This window comes from Dreissena polymorpha, chromosome 1, assembly GCF_020536995.1.
Source record: "Dreissena polymorpha isolate Duluth1 chromosome 1, UMN_Dpol_1.0, whole genome shotgun sequence".
Lineage (NCBI taxonomy): Eukaryota > Metazoa > Mollusca > Bivalvia > Myida > Dreissenidae > Dreissena > Dreissena polymorpha.
The window spans coordinates 58,464,025-58,481,394 of record NC_068355.1 but is presented as its reverse complement, the minus strand read 5'-3'; the positions used below and the strand labels follow the sequence as shown (position 1 = coordinate 58,481,394).

At 35.1% G+C, this 17,370-nt stretch overlaps 1 protein-coding gene across 2 annotated transcripts in view; it reads left to right on the top strand.

Annotated features, from left to right (window-relative positions):
- Window positions 1-12,705, top strand: part of LOC127881966 (plastin-2-like) — a 31,496-nt gene extending 18,791 nt beyond the window's left edge. The window contains exons 6-13 of one of the 2 annotated variants that reach the window (XM_052430252.1): window positions 2,253-2,438; window positions 3,257-3,331; window positions 4,947-5,154; window positions 5,720-5,896; window positions 6,243-6,454; window positions 7,022-7,165; window positions 10,114-10,137; window positions 10,745-12,705. In XM_052430252.1, coding sequence (XP_052286212.1) covers window positions 2,253-2,438; window positions 3,257-3,331; window positions 4,947-5,154; window positions 5,720-5,896; window positions 6,243-6,454; window positions 7,022-7,165; window positions 10,114-10,137; window positions 10,745-10,912 — 1,194 coding nt within the window. In that variant the 3' untranslated portion in view covers window positions 10,913-12,705. The remainder of the gene's footprint in view (window positions 1-2,252; window positions 2,439-3,256; window positions 3,332-4,946; window positions 5,155-5,719; window positions 5,897-6,242; window positions 6,455-7,021; window positions 7,166-10,113; window positions 10,138-10,744) is intronic. The other variant, XM_052430259.1, reaches the window with a different exon arrangement.
- Window positions 12,706-17,370: the final 4,665 nt, after the last annotated feature.

Genomic DNA, 17,370 nt, shown 5'->3' with positions numbered 1-17,370 from the left:
CGTTTAATAAGACCAAGTTCATGGAAATCGCTGCACAATTGATGAAGTAATGGCTGTTCAAAGCGATGCACCCTATATTCAGGTCATTTTGAGTTGAATACCTTGTTATATATATAGATTTGATAGTGAAAAATATGTTTTTCGGAGAAATCGATTTTTCATGATAATTTGATTATTTTTCATTAAAAATGATGTTTTCACTAATTAATATCATAGCCACACGCCAACCACATGTGTATTGGACAACTTCAATTGAGTTAATATTTATTTTGAGACAATCCCCACATTCTTGAATATGGGTCACCACATATCCGTTATTCACTAAATCCCGAGTTGCAGCTTTCATGCTTATTTTATATGGTACGCATAAATTTGGTTTCTGAGCATTCTTACTTTTGTAAAGGACACATAATACTAAAATATTACATCAATGAACATTATGTTTACCAAACAAAATCTGCAAAATTCAAGAAACCATTTGTCTGCACTTTTCCTGTCGTCACCAGAACGGTGCGTATATAACGTGACCTTGTTTTTTGCTTTCAAAAAAAGAAACAGTTGTTAACATTGACACACGTCAACAAAAACATGAATCGACTTAACAATGATAGGATTTTTGTATTAAATTCATAAACAACTATAAATCTTAACATAAATAAAAGTATTTTGCAAAAAACGTTTAACCTATCTGTTACTCACTAAAGTCCGCTATACACCAATCGACTGTATTCTTTTATGTTAACATTCTCAAAATTCTTGTTTCATTATAGGCCCTATTTAAAAAAAAATAAAATTTGAATGACATCATTTTATGATTTATAAACAGTAACAACAAATTGTTACATTGTAAGTAAGTGATTTTAATATTCAGTAGCAAAAAAGTAAGGAGAATCCAACCTTAAAAAGATGTATCTATTAAAAGTATATTCTACCAATGCCGTGAACAATCCCCTTGTTTTTAACATGACTACCGTTAAGTCTATTACTAGCAACCTATCAGAGAATAAGTCAGATACCTTATTTCAATATATGGCAATCCTAGTATTTTTCAAAAACAAACATGACAGGTAACCAATTTCAGATGGAAAAAGTTAAGGAAAGTTAGGTCAAGCTAATTGTTTGTCATGATATCTCTTTAAACCTCACGCCATATGCAAATAGTGTTGCCATGATCGCAACATCTTGATGAATTATAATTCAAATTTTTGTCTCATAAACATATACTTTGTTTAACAAACAACCTCTACAAAGTTATCATTCCTACTGCCTTTCTGCACCTCATGAACCTGAAAAACTCGTAACTTTACGTTTCCTCAGGCAAATATCTTCTTTGTACAATAAACAATTTCTTCACCACGTTAACAATCCTGCTACACTCACTAATGCCTCAAGATTGAAGTAAAGTTCAGGTGATCTAAGTCATTAGGTATTTTGCATATGTCATGAACTATATAAGTAAAAGAAACTTTGAAATCTACAAACACTTTTTGGAATTTTTGAAAAAGATTCATGATTGAATGAAGGAACTTTAATTAATCTTGTAGAACATGCGTAGATTTGATCTTCAGCATCTAAAAATATGTGAAATAGAAAGAACGACAATATCTTTTGGAGAGATAAATGTACCTACGTTATAAGCAAAGGACCTGTGCGCCAAGTGCCATAAAGCAGGAATAAAATTGCTGCTTACTATATTAAAATTTAAAATGCTTCATTTCCAACCCAAAGATACTGACGAGCAGCAAACAGCCTAAAGCCTGAAATGCCTGTGAGTTACTTGCACATCGTTTGGTTTTAGGCTGGTTCCATATGGCAATTTTCACTTGGTTTTTGAGGATGTTGAGCAGGGTTAAAAACATGTTAATTATATATAAAAAAAACAGGAGGCGTTAAAGAACATGTTAATGATAAAAAACAATTACAGAGGATTCAAAACGCAAAAATTGTCAAATCAGTTATTATTTGGTTTTGGCGCTTAATTTTGCCTTTTACTTCTTATCATCAGCATAAACTACAAGTAAATACTAGTTATAAGAGTCACTTTCTGTGAAAACTGAGCTCTATGCATGTGCGTTAAGTGTGGTCCAAAATTAGCCTGTGCAGTCCACACAAGCTAATCAGGGATGATCTGCCAAAACTAAAAACGCCGTACAAACGGATAGTATTGACCCTGATAATCCTGTTCAGAATGCGCAGACTTATCTGTGACAACACTTCATGCATTTTAGTTCCACATTCCGTGCCTATTGTAGATTGGCCTGCTCAGCGAGATCAACCTGACGTCACACCCGGGCCTGGTGCTGCTGCTACAGGAAGGGGAGACAATAGACGACCTTCTGAAACTCTCGCCGGAGGAGATCCTTGTCCGATGGGTCAACTACCATCTGAGGAACTCTGGCAGCAACCGACAGATCGCCAACTTTGGCGGAGACATCAAGGTTTGCTGGTTTTTAAGGACTTAAGTGGAATGTTATGTTGCTGAACTCTTCTATCCACAGCTTGTTTTTTCTTTACCCTTCACCTCTCAGGTACGCATTTGACCCATTTGTAGCCCTTTGAAAATCTAATTCAAGACTTTTCTTACCCTAGTCAAGCTTTAAAGGCTGAATTTCCAACTATAAGCAGCCTCTGAGTAACTTGTAGTCTGTACTGGTTCAAAATTGGTTTCATTTAACAGTGTCACTATATGAACATAGCTATTTTCTCTTGGCTACTGAGCAGGAAAGGTATTAGGACTTAATGGAATTATATTTTGTTGAAATCTTCCATTAACAGCTTGTTATTTCTGAAATGAGTCATGTGAAGACAGCTTATTGCCCCTCAAAAACTTTGTAGATTCCTTCAGGTTACCTAAGTAACTGTACATTGATTGTTTTGATAAAAACTCAAATTCTGAAAGATTTCATGGCTATCCAAATGTAGCGAAGAAAAAGAGGTACAGATTATGAAATATATCAATTTGATACTAGTAATACTACATGTGTACGAACAGGGCTTTTTCTTTTTATGTCTGGAGATTTTTTCCAATACCACTGAAATTGGAAATTTTAGTGTCAGTTAACTTAAAACATTATCAGTAATACAAATGCTTAACACAAAGGTATCAGTTAAATGGATATTACAAATTCAAACTCTTTAAATTCTGTTTTGGAACAAGTGCCATGTTATGAAGAGAAAACTATTAATTCATAAAAATTGCACTATACTACAGTATAGCGGTAAAATAAACGTGAATGTTAACTGTTTGTCTTTACAGGATTCTGAGGCGTACACATACCTGCTGAACCAGATTGCACCTAAGGAGGCTGGTGTTGGACTTGATCCTATGATGGTACGTACATTTAGGCCGGTTTAAGCATTGTTTAGCGTAAATTTCACGTTTGTGAACATTTCACAAGATAACTTGCAAAACAACAGTAAGTTTTGAGGCTGTTTGTGTTTCCATGGAACCCGATTCCAGTTGAAAAAAACTAGTGTACTTCACATAATTGTTCTTAAATACAATCATGGTTAGTTGGATGTTAAGGTTCATGTCGGAAAATTTCTGTTATCAATATTCATGCACAATGAGCTGATGAACAAGGAACCCGTATATTTGCCAGGCCAGCCAGCTAGCTCATTAGGTAATATGCAAGATATAACATATGATTCTTGCTGTTTGGAATCACAGCCGGGCCAGTTAACATGTTTTGCGAGTGGCATGAATCTTTTTTCTGCAGTAGTTCTTCCCATACCTGTCAACCTGACTTGCGTGGCAATTGGCAATGAAGTTCTAGGCTCATTCTCCCATACCTTTTATAAAAGTTGTCAGTTGTCATTTACTGGTATAAGTATGTTCACTTACTAATCGTTAACCAGCTCACCCAGCAAAAACCTGTGTTAGTTAACTGACTGATGCCATGTGACTTGAATACTGTAGAAAAATGGCAACGAATCCAATGTAAACAAATTATTTTTATAAAATTCAGGGATTTGCATATTCTCTGCATACATATTAAAATGAACACCCATCATCTCTATGAAAAAATGCCATAACATTTCCATTGTCAGGATTTTCAAATTTGCATGACATTCATTCTTATGCTAGAATTGAAAAAATATATATACCTATGTCAGAGAAAAGGGATAGTCCCATCTATACAAGGGCTAACAATGAGCCTGAATATGTCTTTTAAAATCAAAAACATTGTTAAGTGTCGTGAAACAAAAGTTCAGTCTTGGGCAATTGTAAGTTTGTTTGCTGAACCAATATCATAATATGATTATAATTTATCCATTAAAAACTCCACAATCAACCTTACTTAACCTTAACCTTACTTAATAAAATTATCACTAGTCCAAAACCTTTTTATACTTCCACAATGAAAATAGTTTGTGCATATGCTTTACATAACACTACATGTACATTTGCTCTCCATTTTTCATAATATACTTTATTTGCTTTTTTAAGATGTTTTAAACGTTTGTAGATGATTTAGTGTATATGTATGTATAAGGATATTATATTCTAACACTTGATTAGAACACTGTTTATTGACGCATACTAACACAAACGTATGTACGGTATGGAGCAGGATGACCTCGACCTGCACATACCTATGGACGAGGTAAATAAAGTATCATTATCAAAAAAAAAAAAAAAAAATGACATTCATAACACATGACTCATTATTTGAAAGCTGTGGTTAATGCATGTGCATACTGTGTTCTCCCAGATTAGTCTGTGCAGTCAGCAAGGGCTAATTAGGGATGACACTTTCGGCTTTAACTGGATATTGGCTGAGAAAAAACTTCCTTTAAAAAAAAATTATCATAAAAGCTGATTGTGTTGTCCCTGATAAGCCTGTGCTGACGGCAAGACTAATCTGGGAAGACACGTTACGCACATACAATAAAACCTGTTTGTCAAGTTCCCTGCTCAGATACCCATCGTTGTTCTGCTACAGGAGCCAGATGGGGAGATGAGAGCGGAAGCCATGCTTAGAGAGGCAGACAAGATCAAGTGCCGTGCATTCATCACATGCAAGGACGTGGTCCGTGGCAACACGAAGCTGAACCTCGCGTTCGTTGCCAACCTGTTCAACACGTACCCTGCCCTGGAGAAACCTGACGACATGGAAGTGGAACTAATTGAGGAAACCAGAGAAGAAAAAAGTAAGAGTCATTCGGCTAAAATCAATACAGTATTTTTGTTTCAGTTAATCATTTGATTTTGCGTTCTTCATTCTTAATGGTGCTTAGGATTTTGAATCTGAAAATACAATTATTATTGTGCAGAAATGAGGAAAACTATGTTTAATGCATGTGCGTAAAGTGATGTTCCACATTGGGTTGTGAAGTCAACATATGCTTATCAGGCACATAATTTCGCCTAAAATGGATTCTCACTATGAATAGACTTCCTGTAAACAAAAAGTACCCTAAAGCAGAAAGGGCTGTCCTTCATTAGCCTGTGTGGAATGTACAAGCTAATCTGGGATGACAATACACACATGGATTCATTATAAATGGGTATGATTTGTTAATTGTTCAACATAACTGTAAGGAACCTTATTTTGATTATGTTAAAAATCACACAAATATTTTAATTTATTTTTAGGCTGAAACCATCCAATAATTGGAAAATATTTGGTTGCTTGGGAAACATTCTGTGGCTTACAATATTTTATTTACATCAAAATAAGAGTCATAGTAAACCATGCAATTATATTTATTGTAGCTTATCGCAACTGGATGAACAGTTTGGGCATCAATCCATATGTGAACCGTCTCTACAACGACCTGCAAGATGGTCTTGTTATCTTCCAATTGTACGACAAAATTCAACCAGGCTGCGTAAACTGGAGTAGAGTTATCAAGGAATTCAAGAAAATGAAAGCTACATTTGAAAAAATTGGTAGGCAAAGATAGATGTATTTTTGAGGAATTAGTTTTGGATGTGTCTATTTTTCTTTAGTTTGTGAATGTTTGTCAAATCTTTGTATAAGGCTATTTATCTATTATTTCAGTGAATTCGAATCCAATTTACTAAAATGTTGACTGAAGACAATTTTAAGCCATGGTAATCCCTGTTCAGGAGATATTAAATTTTGAAAATCTCTTTAAATTAATGTGATTTTAATGCTTAGATGAGATCAAAACTTAATTAAACAACGCTGTCTTGTGCAATATTTGTATAAGGTGTTTGAGTTTTCATTTACAAAGTAAGCAAGGTATATGTGAGGACACATTCTGTTTTTCAGCCAATTGCAACTATGCAGTAGAACTGGGTAAGCAGCTGAAATTCTCATTGGTCGGCATTGATGGCAAGGACATTAATGATGGCAACCAGACCCTCACGTTGGCCCTGATCTGGCAGCTGATGCGAGCGTACACCCTTGCCATTCTCACGAGAATGTCAGACGATGGTAAACCCATTGATGATGCAGTCATCGTTAACTGGGCTAACAGTAGGGTAGGTGCAATTGGTTTGTTTTCCTTTTTTGCACACAAAATATGTGCTTATAGTGACAATGTATATTGTAGTCATGAAACATTGTGAACAGAATTGACAGTACATGCAGTAACTATGGATTCCAATGAATAGCAAAGATAGTATTTAAATATTCAAACAGAAACTTATTGAATATTCTAATATGGGTAAAATGAATATGAGTTCTTAAAGCTTAAACTTTTTCGTTAATCTTAAACTTTTCATTTGATACCATATAATATTGATTATAGCTTCAAACATATATAACAAATGTAGATAATTATACATGTACATTCAGCACGAAGAGTGTACATACAAAGAGACTTACTTCTTCAAGTGTTATACTCTTGACATATTTTGGGTTGTTGTCTTTTGTTTTGAAAAAATACCATATGCACATATCTTAAAGAATTGAAGTTGAACATGCATATTGTTATTGAAAGTGGCTGTTGATGATGGTTTTTGAGTTGTTATTGTTTTTCATATAGTAATCCCCTAACATGACTTCTGGTAATTGTAAAACATAGCTGTTGTTGTTGTTGTTGACAGCTGCGTGAAGCAGGAAAGTCCGTGTCGTTCAGCAGCTTCAAGGACCCTACCCTGTGTGACAGTCTGGCCATCCTGCACCTCATAGACGTGATCGCCCCCAAGAAGATCAACTGGGACTACGTGAAAGACAGCGGCTCTGACGAGGTATATTTGGGTCTAGAGTGGGAACCTCACTCTGGGAAAACAGGGCTTAACCCTTTCAGTGCGGGAACTGAATTTTGAAGACCTTTGCAAACAGTTTGGATCCTGATGAGACGCCACAAAACGTGGCGTCTCATCAGGATCCAAACTGTTTGCTATTCTGATAATATTCTTTGAAAAAAATCGAAGAAAATGTTAATTTAAGAAATTCAGCAGACGACATTTTAGCAGACGACAAATTTCCCAGCATGCAAAGGGTTAATGTATGTGCGTAGTAACGTCCCAGATAAGCCTGTGCAGTACGCATAGGCTAATAAGGGACGACTGTTTTGTGCCTTAACTGGATTTTCTGTTATGAGAGAATTTCTTTTAATAAAAAATGCCATAAAAGCAGAAAATGTTGTCACTGATTAGTCTGTGTGGGATGACACTTTAGGCACATGCATTAAGCCCAGTTTTACATGACGGGATGTATTATATTGGGGTGACTCTTCATTTTCACGTTTTGTCGGCATAAACAGTGGTCTGATTACTCTGTCTTTCAGCTGATCACGCTTCTTTCAATGCCAATGCATAACTTTCAATACCCTCACAAGTTTGACTGGGAGAAACATATAGGAGTCAGGGTTTTGGTTGCATGTGTGGTTTATTGGTTGGTTTTATTCCTCTGTCCTTATAAAATGGTTCAATCTTTTTTTAGCTAACTACTTCCTCCTTTTTCAAGCAATCTTTTAGCAATCACCATAAAGAGTTTGTGTTGCAAGACAGAATTTTCATGTGCAGTATCGACATGTCACTAAGTAATGACCATTTGAACTATTTAATTTATATGCATAATATATTTTTATGCCCCAGGTAGGGTGGCATATAGCAGTTGAACTGTCCGTCAGTCAGTATGTCAAGTCTGTCCGTCCGTCCGAAAAAAACTTTAACATTGGCCATAACTTTTTCACTATTGAAGATAGAAACTTGATATTTGGCATGCATGTGTATCTCATGCAGCTGAACATTTTGAGTGGTGAAAGGTCAAGGTCATCCTTCAAGGTCAAATGTCAAATATATGGCATCTGTCCATGCAAAAACTTTAACATTGGCCATAACTTTTTCAATATTGAAGATAGCAACTTGATATTTGGCATGCATGTGCATCTCACGGAGCTGCACATTTTGAGCGTTGAAAGGTGAAGGTCATCCTTCAAGGTCAAATGTCTAATATATGGTGTCTGTCCGTCCGTCCAAAAACTTTAACAATGGCCATAACTTTTTCACTATTGAAGATAGCAACTTGATATTTGGCATGCATTTGTATCTCATGGAGCTGAACATTTTGATAGGTGAAAGGTAAAGGTCAAGGTCATCCTTCAAGTTCAAATGTCAAATATACGGCATCTGTCCGTCCGAAAACTTTAGCATTGGCCATAACTTTTTCAATATTGAAGATAGCAACTTGATATTTGGCATGCATGTGTTTCTCATTAAGCTGCACATTTTGAGTGGTGGAAGGTCAAGGTCAACCTTCAAGGTCAAAGGTAAAAAAAAAAATGTTCAAAGCGGCATTCTCATGAAGCTGCACATTTTGAGTGGTGGAAGTTCAAGGTCAAGGTCATCCTTCAAGGTCAAAGGTAAAAAAAATAAAAAATTCAAAGCAGCGCTCTCATAAAGCTGCACATTTTGAGTGGTGGAAGTTCAAGGTCAAGGTCATCCTTCAAGGTAAAAAAAAATGATTTTTTTTTTTCAAAGCGGCGCAATAGGGGGCATTGTGTTTCTGACGAACACATCTCTTGTTTAGAGCAAACTTCTACATTGTATTTCTCAAGATATGGACCAGGAAGTGAAACTTGAGATATGTCATCACCATTAAGTTGAAATGTACCCTTGAACTTCGCCTTTTTAGCACACCTGAGCACGTTTTTATGGTGAGCTTTTGTGATCGCCTTTTGTCCGTCGTGTGTCGTGCGTTGTCCGTTGTGTGACGTCAACATTTGCCTTGTTCACTCTCTAGAGGCCACATTTATTGTCCAATCTTCATGAAATTTGGTCAGAAGATTGGTTTCAATGATATCTTGGATGAGTTCGAAAATGGTTACATTTGCTTGAAAAACATGGCTGCCAAGGGGCGGGGCATTTTTCCTTATATGGCTATATATGGCTATAGTTAAATCTTGTTAACACTCTAGAGGCCACATTTATTGTCTGATCTTCATGAAACTTGGTCAGAAGATTCATCCCAATAATATCTTGTACGAAATCGAAAATGATGCAGGTTGGTTGAAAACATGGCCGCCAGGGGGCGGGGCATTTTTCCTTATATGGCTATAGTAAAACCTTGTTAAAACTCTAGAGGCCACCTTTATTTTCCGATCTTCGTGAAACTTGGTCAGAAGATTTGTCATTATTATAATGTTATCTCAGGTGAGCGACTTTGGGCCTTTCAGGCCCTCTTGTTTTATTGAAGAAGCAATTTACTTAAAACTTCATATATGTCATGACAATTAAGTGTGAAAGACACAATTTTCATCTGACTGTAGTTATCCATTTATTTATGGTGTCATGCCCTTGACATTAGCTTTGTGCATGTCTGCCACTATTGTGGCAGTGCTGTTTGGGGGTATTTATAATCATGTTTGTGACACTGCATCTGTTATTTAATACGTTCTAATGTTCTTAATCAATCACAAAATTAAAAGGTAATTTACTTCCACTTTATTGCAAGGTATTGAATTAAACTTCAAATTCGTCATCACACTTGAGTTCAGATGAGCAGTTGGAATAAGAACTTTATGTTACTGTGCTGTGTTGTTACTGGTAGTTGTTATACCTAAGTTGGAAATATAATATTGTAAACGAATACAGATAGTGTAAACAATTATATTGTCAAATTAAATAAAGGAATTGCTTTTGCTATTAAAATCTCTGTTCTATAATAGTGTTCTCTTTTTTGCATAAAACAGAAGAGGACAGTCTTGAAATCTGTTGTAAGAATACATAAAGTCAACAACTTCATTGCATCCCATGTACTTTACAATTGTAACTACTGAATCCAATGCTTTTTGCACATAGTTTCCTTGCAAACAAACCATAATTTGCATGTATTCCTTGAATTAGTTCCTTGCAAAATCATTCCCGTCATGCAGAATTCTACATTAACTCCCGGAATATACCTCAATCTTTACCAAAATACAACGGCACTTTAAAATATAAATAAAATTTTCACATAAAAATAAATGTGCTTTTTATTGCCTTAAATACAAAAATGAACTGTCAATTTACATGTATGTACATATTAAGTTGATAAAAATAATCTTGGAGGACTTCCTATTTCAAATGCTGGCATTTGTGTGTTTGGTTTTAAATGATGTCAAATCATATAAAGTATATGATCTGATGGTAAAAGTTAGTTTTGAAGCCAGTATTTTTAACAACAAGACTTCATTTGTGTGAAGAAAAGGGGGCACAAAAGTACATTAGGTAGATTGTACTCTGGATTTTCACAGTCAGGAGTGGGTAATATTTCTGAATTTATATGGTCATTAAAACTTTGCAAGATCATTCAGCTCTTCAAAGCATTATTCACAATTTCAGGACAAAATGGCAAATGCCAAGTACGCAATTTCAATGGGCAGAAAAATTGGTGCGAGAATCTACGCTCTTCCAGAGGATGTCGTGGAGGTCAAGTCAAAGATGGTGATGACCATTTTCGCCTGCTTGATGGCAATTGGTTGGAAGAAGGACCATAATCAGGACAGTTAAATGCTTTCGGCCTGGCTGGAACAATAACGGGCTAAGTATAGGCCTTTAGGAACAGAACTATTGCATTATTGAGATGCAATACCAGACGCTGGAGTAATTATCAATAAACTGTTGATATCTAAAATTCCATGTATTACTGCTAATCTTTTTGGAATGGTATTTTACATTGAAAGATATGTATTCCATGTTTGTTTTATGGTCTTTCAATGTGTGGGACCAATTTGTTTTCACAATTTGTACTTAATCATTCGGCTTTTGTATGAATAATTTCTATATATTATATTATAGTTATATTTTTTAAAGTATACATACAGTATGACCAAAATTTTTATTCCAATTATGTAATCTGATGTCAATTTATATGAGTATTTTTTTTTCTCTCTGTGATTTCAAATATGCATGTGTTTGAGGTGTGATACAATTATGCCCATATTAATGCTTTTTAATTAAGAGTTCATTGTACCATACAAATGTCATAGCTTAAAGCTCTTTGAACATAGGCTTTAGCATTTAGAAGGTCCTGCATTGGTTAGAGTATACATTACAATTGTTCTTGCTTTTTTCTGAATGTTTCAAAGTTTGGAAGTAATTGGGTTAATCACGGACTCCACCACTTTTACTGTTGATAATGTGCCTATGAAGATTTGATCAAAATAGGAATGTGGTAATGAACATTTCTAATGCTTCCACTTGTGTGCTTAAAGTCTAGATGGATTCAAGAACCTAGTGTACAAAGTGGTGTTGCATTTCATATACGTACTTTATTTCTATGAAATACTTTATTGATGTGAATAGTTGTTCTAGAGAATTTCCGGTTTGGATTTTCAGTTCTTGAAGGAATTCAATTTGTGTAGTTTTTGTCCCAATACAACTTCAATTTCAAAATGCCTGATAATGAAAAGGATTTATATTTCATTGCTATATCTATTGCTGCCATCATGTATGTAAATGTTTTAATATTCACCATTTAAAAGTGTTTATTTGCTGATGTAGCCTTTTCTTATATATAATATATATTCTTTTTCTTGTGTTAAAACAATATGTTGCAAGCAAAAATCGTGGAAGAAATTTAATTAATCAAACACACAGCCGATACATCAAATATATTGGAACCATTTGCAAATTAAGCGGATAGTAAATAACATATCAAAATGAACTCGTCAGAAATTTGGCGTATTGGTAAACATGTACCAGTGATATAGAACATTAAACCAGAATGGACTTTGCTTTTGTTGGTATTTTTGTTGCGATGTTAAATTGTTTTGTTCTACATGGAGTAAACAGTTTGTTTTGTCTTTCTTTCCCTATCTCTGTAGAAATGTTTAGTAGCTCTTGCCTTGTTTCAATTTGTTAGCTTTCTCAATGCACCACATTATAACCATAGATGCCTTTATATGTACATGGTGTGTATATGTTGCTGTTTTTTTATTCAGAATAGATAAAGGTAGTGTTTTTGAAAAATACCTGCCCTATTGTTATTTGTTACGAACCTCCTAAACATGAACAGTGATATTTTTCCTGGTGATGAATTGTCAAAAAATATTTGTTAGCGCATAAAAGGAGAAGGAAATATTTTATCTTTTTGTCAGATTGTAAAGAAAGGACTAAAATAAAACAAGGTCAAAACTTCACAATTATTTCTTAAAAATTGTATGAAGTATTGTTATAACTGGTATGTTTGCATTCGTTGTATTCAATATCCTCATAATCATGTTGATTTGTTATATTCTATAGAACAAACTGATTTTTAGACAAAGTACATCAATTTAAGCAAATAAATATGCTATAAGAAATTAGTTTTTTTGTTGTCGATTCAAAAATGTTTAATCTTTGAAATGAGTTAATTGTTCCATTTGAAATGGGACTCAAATGTATTTAAAAATTATTTTAATGTCATAAATACATACCTGCTATCCCTAGCTATACCTTTCTAGGTGGGTTAGCTTCTCCAGAAATCTTCAAGTGCCGGAGTTCGGCCACCTCTCCTACTGAAAACAGATTCAGGTCAAACATAGTACAATGTAATCCAACCGGAAATCAAGAACCGTAACTCATCTTACTTTTCTGGAGACACACCGTGCAGATCGCCATTTTCTATCGGCTTTAAATTTGGACTTTTTGTTCAATTCTGCGTGGTGGAATTGGGTTTGAAATTGATGAATTGTATAATTTATCGTTTCTGCTTCATTCAGAAATTTTTTCTTGTATTATTTTGTTTATAATTCATTGTTTTTCACTTTTTTTCCGGGTTTTTCCATGTGCTCATGATTTGAGCATGAGGATTTCGTGATTTTTGTCAACAAGTTATTGACAATTTTGTACATTGTAAATACTTTGTTTAACTGATTATTTTAGTTATTTTGTTCTTTTTACATTGTTTTCTTACACGGATTCTCTTCTTGTTCTACTTTTAGAATAAGAATGAGTTTACAAACTAGCGATTCGTGTGGGCACATTAAAGCTTCGTGGGATTCCCACAAGACTTCTGTTCTTGCACTAATTGTTCCTTTGAACATAAATGCTGTTTGTAGTGCGTGAGACGATGCGACGTGGCAGAAAGCGATCCGTCGCAGAACGTTTTATAAGCAGAAAACGTGCAGATGAACCTTCATCAGATGAAAAATTCCCGGCGACTTTACAGCAGACGTCAGATGATCAATTGCAGCATCTGTCTCCGCGTATAACTTTAATTGTTTTCAGCTTTGCTGGGTATTTTGTACCTGCTCATGTACATGAGCAAGACGATCGCCGTTATGGCGGAATTGTCCGAGGAGTCCTGATTGGTATGAAAAGTAAGACGAGTTACGGTTCTTGATTTCCGGTTGGGTTACATTGTACTATGTTTGACCTGAATCTGTTTTCAGTAGGAGAGGTGGCCGAATTGCGGCACTTGAAGATTTCTGGAGAAGCTAACCCACCTAGAACGGTATAGCTAGGGATAGCAGGTAAGTATTTAATAATTAAAATGAATTTTATTTTAAGAAAATTTGTATAAGTTGGAGACCCTGCAAGAAACAAATTCAACTCGCGAATAAGAATGCAAAATTAATTTAACACAACCAGCTAGCTAATATGGTAGAGTGCTGGGTCTACCCCCAGCCTAGCTACAAAATGTTTGCAGGGTTTTGTCAGGAAATCCTTTCAACAGTGGGTCTTCCCTTCCTTTGATTCAAATAGCATGTGCACATGGGTTGTTCAACTCTCCCCCGTGATATGGCTGACATGCTGTTGAAAATGAAAAGAAAAATCCAACTTTCTTTATCTTTGTATTATTCCTGTGATGAGTTTACACCCTTGTCATATTCTGATGAAGAACCGTAGAAAAACATTACTGTTTCAAGACAGGATCTGTCTCGATAAACAACTTAATCTAATTATATATATTATCATACATCCAATCTTCAAAAATCTACATTCAAAAAGGTTCATAATCTTTTACATAAAGCTGCAAGCAAAGATGAACAAACCATTACCAAAGCACATGAATGAGGTAATGTTACAGAATCTAAGTTGCAGTTTAAAGAGAATTACGAAAGAGTTGTCTAATTGTCACATTCAAACAAATTATATTGCCTAATATTCTTCAATAAATTGTCCTGTTGAGCTTGAACTTTTGCTATACTTTCTTCGTTCCTTTGCTATGCTACAATATTTTATTTTATTATGATAACATAAAAAAATAAGAAGTGGCGCGGCAGAGGCCGACGCGTATCCCCACACCGCATAGATGTTATATTAAAAGGCAATTTTGGGTGGGCAAGGCCTATGTTGGTGGGGCCCCAGGTTGCTTAATGTGGACATGGATGGTCGAGATAGACCATGTCATAAGAAATGTTCAGTATTAATTTGAAGTTAATTAGTGAATAAATGAAGAAGTTATGTTAAGGTAGTGCACCCGTAATGATTTTCCGCGATTTTTTCAAACTTCTAAGATCCTTTTACCTGTTTACTTATGGATATCTAATTTACGCAAGTGTTCATGTAAAGTTGTCGTGGCCGAGTGGTTAAGGCTATAGCCTCGTAATCTTTTGAGATTTTCCCGCACAGGTTCGAATCCTGCCATCAATGCATACTTGGCAAAACCAATTTTATGTTTATAGCTACCATGTGTGTAAGTTTCAAGGTTGTAGTGCTAATAGTGAAGGAGGAGATAGTTGCCGAACGGACGGACAGAAAAGCGAAGATCAATACAATATCCCCACGCTTTTAAAGGGGCCTTTTCACAGATTTTGGCATTTTTTAACTTATTCATTAAATGCTTTATATCGATAAATGTTAACATTGGATCGTAAAAGCTCCAGTAAAAAATCAAGAATAAAATTAAAAAATGGAAAAGAACATTGCCCGGACCAGGTTTTGAACCAGTGACCCCTGGAGTCCTGCCAGAGTCCTAAAGTAAAAACGCTTTAGCCTACTGAGCTATTTCGCCGAGTACATATTCTGAACGTATTTTATACCTTATATAAGCAATCTCCGTAGTTTCACAAAATTTAACGACAAAAACAGAACTCTCCAAATTATTCAATCGTTTCGCGTTGCAACGCTTTATAATTTTTAGGTTTTAAAATCGTCAAAAGATGCATATAATGGCTATATTAGACCATGGTAAATGTTCAGTATTACTGTTTCCTCACAAATATCATAACTAAGACGAAAATTTGCGAATCTGAAACAACTTTTTTCAATTTTGTCAATTTACCAAAGCGTGAAAAGATCCCTTTAAAAGCATGGGGACAATAAAACAACATTGTTAACCTATGTTATGGCCTGTATGATAAATCAAAATGTTATTATTTTATTTTAACAAAACCAGAATTCAAATACAGCACTGGATATTTTCTTGATTCTTCACAAATGTTAGCAACGTCAAACATAAAATGGGTTATAACATGACATCACGAATATGCCCATAACTGTGGCATAACTGTGTATAATTTTTTTACAATTCAACTCCACAATAAAATCGCTATAACAATCGGCTTAAAAAAAAAAGAAAATATCAACATTTGTCATTAAGGCATGCCTTTCCTGACGTGGCCCATTTATTTAAATTTAACATTCCTAGTTTATATTCATCGATTGGTTTATTATTGAGAAAATAAAAAATTTCACATGCAATTGTATATACTTGCTTCAACCTGTCTTGTAAACTTAAGCTTATATATAACAAGAGGGCCAAGATGGCCCTAGTTAACTCACCTGAGAGGAGTCGGTTCATTTAATCTTTACCAAACGTCAAACTTGACCTAGATTTTGTCCAGACAAACATCCTGGTCAAGATTCATCATTATTGAACCAAAACTCTGGCGTATGAAGGGTTTTTGTTTTTGTAAGATTTTACCTGGTGACCCATATTTTGAGTTGACCCCCTTACCAAACATCAAACTTTGCTTACAAAAATAAATATTTTGACCAAGATTAATAAAATCTGAAACAAAATTGTGACCTCTAGAGTGTTTACAAGGATTTTGTAAAATACAATAAAAATTTGGACACAATCTAAGGGCAATAATTATGGCATTAATTATGTGATTTTGCTCATTATCAAACTTGACAGATCTTTCAGCAACTTTCATAAAGAATGCTTGAGAAGTGTGAATGCTAGAGTGTTTACAAACCAAATGTGGACGTACGGACGGCGGACAAAGACCAAATATAAAACCTCACCTGAGCAATAATGTGAGCTAAAAAGTGTTTCACCGATCTGAGCCATTTTCCAACTCGTCCGAGAAATCACTAAAACCAATGTATTGACTAAGTTTCACAATGATTAGGCAAAAATTTAGACTTCTATAGTGTTCCATCACAAGGTTTCTCTCTAGTCACATAAGGAGAACTGCCCCCTCCCTGGCGGCCATGTTTTTTGACCGATCGGGACCATTTGCGAACTCATCTGAGTTATATATAAAATCAATCATTTCCCCAAGTTTCATGATGATTGGGCAAAAAATGTGACTTCTATATTCACAAGCTTTTTTTCACCGATCTGGACCATTTTCGAACTCGTCCGAGATATCAATAAAACCAATGTTTTGTCCAACTTTCATGATTGGGCAAAAATTGTGACTTGTAGTGTGTTAACAAGGTTTCTCTAAAGCCAAATAAGGAAAACTGCCCCGCCCACTGGCGGCCATGTTTTTCAACAGAGAAGAACCACTTTTAAACTCAACCACCATATCATTAAGACAAACATTTTGACAAAGTTACATGAAGATTGGGCATAAAATGTGACAAATACAGTGTTTACAAGGTTTTTCTTTTTTTTTTGACCTAGCTGTGACCTAGTTTTTGACCCAGCATGACCCAGTTTCCAACTCCATCGAGATATCATTGGGACAAATCTTCTGACGAAGTTTCATGAAGATCGGAAAAAAAATGTGGCCTCTAGAGTGTTTACAAGGTATCTCTATAGCCAAATAAGGAAAACTGCCCTGTCCACTGGCGGCCATGTTTTTCAA